Genomic DNA, 6,261 nt, shown 5'->3' on the forward strand with positions numbered 1-6,261 from the left:
GATTGCCGTGGCCATCATTCATACCTGCCTGCCTTCCGACCTAGCGGCCAGCCGACCTTCCTGCACGTCTGTCTGCCGGCCTAATAGCCAACCGACCTTCCTACTTGCCTGTGTACTGGCCTAACAACCACCCGACCTTCCTACGCGTATTTCAGCAGTCACGTGATGACCATGTAACATACGTAGTAAACACGTCTAAGGATCGCTGTGCTCGCGACTCCACATCACTCAGCTCAAATCCAAACACCAAATACAGATTCTTCCCTGTCATTATTATCTTTCAACCCTGCTTTATTCCATTCTTCAGACACTAACTATCCAGTTAACCTTACGACCGTCTAATTGCCATTTAGATTTAAGTGCCAAAAATTCGATCGTAAAACGCTTGTCTTTACTTAGAATTTTCGCGTTGAACATTATTTTAGTTATGCATATTCATCTACCTAATTTGAGACTTCCCTTGTTCAAATCACTCAGAATATCATGCAAATATTCTGCTCTTTCTGATTCATTTATGAATAACACTGGTTGTACCCCGATTTTCCTTTGCACGGTGGTGTCATTCTTATTATAGACATCTTTGACCCTGCCACAAGCGCAGTCTCGTCAGCAAACAATAACTGGCTCACCTCCCACTTTTCTCCGTTTTCTTTAACCATCTCCAGTCCCCTGCCCATTACTCTCGAAGAGAGGGTAATATATATATATATATATATATATATATATATATATATATATATATATACAGTATATATATATAATGTATATATATATATATAATGTATATATATATATATAATGTATATATATATAAATATGTATATATATATATATATATGTATATATATGTATATATATATATGTATATATATATATGTATATATATATGTATATATATATATATATATGTATATATATATATGTATATATATATATGTGTATATATATATATGTATATATATGTATACATATGTATATATATATATATGTATATATATATATATATATATATATGTGTGTGTGTGTGTGTGTGTGTGTGTGTGTGTGTGTGTGTGTGTGTGTGTGTGTGTGTGTGTGTGTGTGTGTGTGTGTGTGCAGACTCCTGACAACTTGTATACAGTGGTACTACTTCCTCTTCTACTCCATCTCTCTATAGTTTCCGTTTCATAGTCTTCAGCCTCCACCTCCTCTCATGCCCTTCAGCCCCCTCCAAACAGGTGCATTATCTTGGTCCTTTCCCTGAGCCTCTATAGGAGGATGAGGTGGTGGCGATGGAGAAGGTAGAGAGCAAGGAGTTCGAAGAGTGGTAGTGGTATCATTTGTCTGTTTTGATTTTCATTTTTTATTAGTTATGTGTCAATTCATTATTATTTATTATTTACTTGTTTTTTATTTTCTAACTATACCTATGCATTTATTTATGTACTTTATTTGTTATTTACATTATTATAGTTTTTATTTATCAATTTATTATTATGATTTTTTTTTCGCATCCGACCTAGATATGGACCAAAAGGTCTCCTGTCGGCATGCTCCGCCTTTGTAATCCTTTGTAGGAAGAGGAGAAGGATGAGAGAAAAGAGGTGAGAAATGGAGAGGGAAGAAGAGTATTGGTTCGAGGCAGAGGAGGCATGGAGGAGGAATGGGAAAAAGAGAAAGGAATGGAAAATGAATATGAAAAGAAACAGGACAAGGAAGAGGGAAAGGAAGACCAAAGGGGATAGAAATAGGGAGAAAAGGATTCGAAGGAAAGTGAAATATAAAAGAAAGATGAAGAGGAGAAGGACATGAGTGAAGAATATGTTAGTTAGAGGGCAGGATAGATAAGATGGGGGAGAGGGAGGGAGGGGGGATTTGGGGGTTTAGTGGAAGGAAAGAATGAAATGGAAGGAAGTAAGAGTTATGATAGATGTGGGGCAGACCCACTTGCTCGATTAGTTTATAGTCTTTTGGACTTGAATATGAGGAAGAGGGATTGTAGAATAAGGAATTTGATGAGAAAGAAGAGGGGAGGAGGAGGAGTAGGAGCTGGAAAACAGAGGCGTATTCTGGTAGGAAGGAAGGGAATATGAGAAGCTATAAGACATAAAACAGGAAGAGAAATATGAAAGAGGAGAAGAGTTAGTAATGCGAAAGGTGGAGTAGAGTGTAGGACTGTAGAAAAAAAGAAGTGACGATGAAATGAATTAAAAAAAGGAAAGGAATGTACAGAAGATGGAGAAAGAAATAATGGAAGAGAAATGTTAGAGAGGAAAGTGCAGGTACACTAGACAAACGGAAGCAAAATAGGTCATAAAATGGAAATAGAGCCAAAGGAGAAGAGGATGAAAATCGGAAGAGTGGTATTCTAAAGAAAGAGAAACAAATCATAGTAAAAAATCTAGAAGAGAAAAGTGAAAAAATGAAAAGGGGAAGAAGTAGATGGAAGAGTAGAAGGACTAGAAGGATAAGGAAGATTTCTAGTATAAAGGAAGTATGAGATAAAGGGAAAAAATGCCACAAAAAATATCTATTCTTGACCATTTTCATCTTTGATGAAAAAGACGAGGACAGGAACAAGGGCGATGAGGGGTTTGCGGTGACAAAGGTAAAGGTGCCATGAAGGAAAAAGAGAAGAACGAGGAGAAGGAGGACGAGGAGGACGAGAATAAGAACGAGAAGTACGAGGTGGAGTCAAAGAGGAAGGCGAGAGCTGGGACCATGACAGGAACGGGGACAAGGAAGGAGGTAGGGACGGGGACGGGGACGGGGACGGGGACGGGGACGGGGACGGGGACGGGGACGGGGACGGGGACGGGGACGGGGACGGGGACGGGGACGGGGACGGGGACGGGGACGGGGACGGGGACGGGGACGGGGACGGGGACGGGGACGAGGACGAGGACGGGGACGGGGACGAGGAATGGGACGGGGACGGGGACGGGGAAGGGGACGGGGACGGAGACGGGGACGGGGACGGGGACGGGGACGGGGACGGGGACGGGGACGGGGACGGGGACGGGGACGGGGACGGGGACGGGGACGGGGACGGGGACGGGGACGGGGACGGGGACGGGGACGGGGACGAAGACGGGGACGAGGGCGGAAAGAGGGACGGGGACTGGGAAAGGGACTAAGAGGAGGACGAAGATGAGGACGAGGGTGGAGGGGGTGGGGGTTGATGTGACGAAAGTAAGGAAAGGAGAGGAGGACAAGGAGCGGGACTGGAGGTTTTGAGGTGATGAGCGTTAGTGGAGGAGTGAGGGAGGAGGAGGAGGAGGAATGGAGTAAAGCGAGTCCTATATAAACTCCTGCGCCGGTATTCAGTGAGTTCACATCGACTCCTGCCCCCAGTCTCGCCTTCCATAGCCCCTGCGTGTCTTTAAATAATCACTGTGTGTCTTAACTAGCACTTACGAGCCCCCCTATTCACTTTAATTTGCCACAAGTTACAGTCGAGGCAGACTTCATATCCCGCTTGTTTCACGCCGTTTTTTTCAGTCAAGCACTTTTTAAAGAAAAGATCTATTACTTTGAGGTCTGCCAGGATCTACCGAAGTTTCACTACCCCTTCCTCGACTTACGAACCTCCCAGGAACGTCCTGTGAAGTCAACCATTCACGAACAGCCTCCCGAACCGTCTTGCGAATAATTTGCTGGGAAAGGCGTCGCTAAACCATTGCCATGGCAACTTACACATCTTTCATCTTTGCTGCAGGTAAGTCTTGAGGTGAACATGCGGTGATGAATTTATACAGTGCCATCGAGTGGAGTGCATAATCAGTGTATTATATTGTGGTCTAGTGATGTTCCATATTGCCTTCTTCAATGGTAGCATAGTGTATACCAGTATAATAGCACTAGTATATGAGTTTCAATACTGTACAATAGGGTGACGTAGAATAATACACTATATTAGAGTATGCTGTTGTATTGGGTATTGTAGTTTACTGCATCATATTATTATGTTTCAAAGTAAACAGATCATGTAATTCATCGTAATTCTGACTGGCAAACATGGTTTAAGCGAGATGGGTCACTAAGTGTGGTTTAACGTTGTTAAGGATGAGTGATAGGACGGAGAGGTGGAAAACAGAACTGTTGGAGCACAATTTCTGATGTTTTATCCTTACCAAGACTTCTTTAGAGGACATACTAATGGGATGGTTTAGTATAGTTGTATCTAATATACTCGTAGTAGTATTCGTCATACGGCATAGTGTTCCTTGAATTTGAAGGGAGTTGGTATGTATCAGCATTCTAAATCCTTTTGATAAAAGTTAGGATGTGCTCTTCGGGCATAAGAAGCTGGTACATCTCGTGTTATGACGTCTGTATCATATCTGACGTAAAAATGTGCCTTAACATTGCAGTAATGTTACAGAGAAACAAGTGAACGTGTTAGAATTGTCACATATCTACTACAACCAATATGTTACTGAGTACCACTGTATCAGATTAATTGTGCTGCAACTCTATTGTGACAAAAAAGAAACGAGATTTATGTCAGGTTCATATTAAAAACAATTCGATCTTATATTTTTTCAGTCTGGGTTCATGTTAAGGCTATTGGGCCAATTAATGAATTTGTATCTTAGATATGTTTGATATATTGATATAAATATAATTGGTCCAACAGTATAAACATTACATTGTCACTGAAGTCAAGCTATTTAGACTCGAAGAACTTCAATCCAACATACGCATATTTTCAACGGTTTAGTTTAGTGATCCTTATGATGAACATTTCGTTAAAAAAAATTTGAAGTGTAATGGAGAAAGAATGAAAGTTGCAACATTTTGTATATGATAAAATGTCCATAGCTGGTTCTGATTCTATCTCCCACGCCGGGACGCTATGATCGTTGTCATAGCAACGCTTTGGTCTGGTTGAGTGTGTGTGTGTGTGTGTGTGTGTGTGTGTGTGTGTGTGTGTGTGTGTGTGTGTGTGTGTGTGTGTGTGTGTGTGTGTGTGTGTGTGTGTGTGTGTGTGTGTGTGTGTCTGTCTGTCTGTCTGTCTGTGTGTGTGTGTGTGTGTGTGTGTGTGTGTGTGTGTGTGTGTGTGTGTGTGTGTACGCGCGCGCACGAGTGTATGTGTCAGTATAAAATTAATTCTATGGACATAATCAGTTATTAGAAACTCAGGGAAGTATTAGTTAAATGAACTTTGTGGTTCCTTTAAACAATAGGATAGGTAGACAGATGTCTACTATGAGAAGACTTGTAACGAAATGAGATGAGAGACGTCGCTCAAGGTAATAAAAGGATAATGAAGAATATCAATAATACTCTGTAGAGAAGACTTAGGGTAGTTTAGCCCCCTTATTAAAGTAACGCCCCCTCAATTGAATAAAACATTTTGAAGACAGGAGTAATCATAACAGACATGATTCCTTCAGTTCAACAATACCCCTTCATTTGAATAACAGTTTGTCATTGTCCAAAATTGTATCCGAAAAAAACTGGTACCTTGCCAAGACGGATAGATACCAGAAAGACGACTGGATGCTAAATGTCGGAGATGGGTAGGTAGATATGTCACAATGAGCATAACTAGGGATAACGGGGAGTAGTGTTATTGTATGGGAGTGATGAATGGACGCTTGGGGTGACCGACTGAAGAAACTAAAAGATTAAAGATAACTTAAGATATTGGAGATACATGGAAAGGGGGTGATTGTGTAGAGAAGAGAGACATTTGTTATGCTGAAATAATACAAGCGTGTGAGAAGTATCAAGAGAAAGAGAGTGGAAGAAGAGGAGTAAAGAGAAAACAAAGTTGGAGGACAGTGTAAGAGAGTAGGATACCGAGTAGGATACCCAGTAGGATATTAGTCAAAGGAACCTAAAGGCATAATAGTAGTTGGCAAATTTACCCTTAAAGTGTTGCAGAAGTTGGCCAACTGGTCACCAGATGTTTGACGGAACAACAACGACGCTTGTAGACAGCAGCTATCTCTATCTAATCTATTTATTTATCTTTAGTAATTAAGAACATTCTTGAAAATAATTATATCAGTCAGCCCACAATACTTCCTTCAGAAGAAGCACAGAAAATAAAGATGACGGCTTCGAATGGATATAAGCTCCTGCTAGTGTAAACTTCTCAATGCTGTGCGTTGACACAGTACGATGTGAACATTTTTAGAAGCTCTGCCATGGAATTCGAACCCTAACCCGTGCGTCCATAATCACAAGGTTAAGACGCTAGCAACCGAGCTACGTGTGATGGTTCAAAAGGACTGTACAAGTCACCGACCAGGCTTCACGTGACATCAGAAG

General features: G+C 41.4%; 1 protein-coding gene across 1 annotated transcript in view; it reads left to right on the forward strand.

Moving 5' to 3' along the window:
- The first annotated feature begins 3,321 nt into the window (after positions 1-3,321).
- The window catches only part of LOC143030101 (uncharacterized), an 18,133-nt gene continuing 15,193 nt past the window's right edge, over positions 3,322-6,261 (forward strand). The window contains exon 1 of the mRNA XM_076193306.1: positions 3,322-3,697. Coding sequence (XP_076049421.1) covers positions 3,664-3,697 — 34 coding nt within the window. The 5' untranslated portion in view covers positions 3,322-3,663. The remainder of the gene's footprint in view (positions 3,698-6,261) is intronic.

The sequence above is a fragment of the Oratosquilla oratoria genome, chromosome 1 (assembly GCF_046742065.1).
Source record: "Oratosquilla oratoria isolate Oo_2021 chromosome 1, ASM4674206v1, whole genome shotgun sequence".
In the NCBI taxonomy this organism is placed as follows: domain Eukaryota; kingdom Metazoa; phylum Arthropoda; class Malacostraca; order Stomatopoda; family Squillidae; genus Oratosquilla; species Oratosquilla oratoria.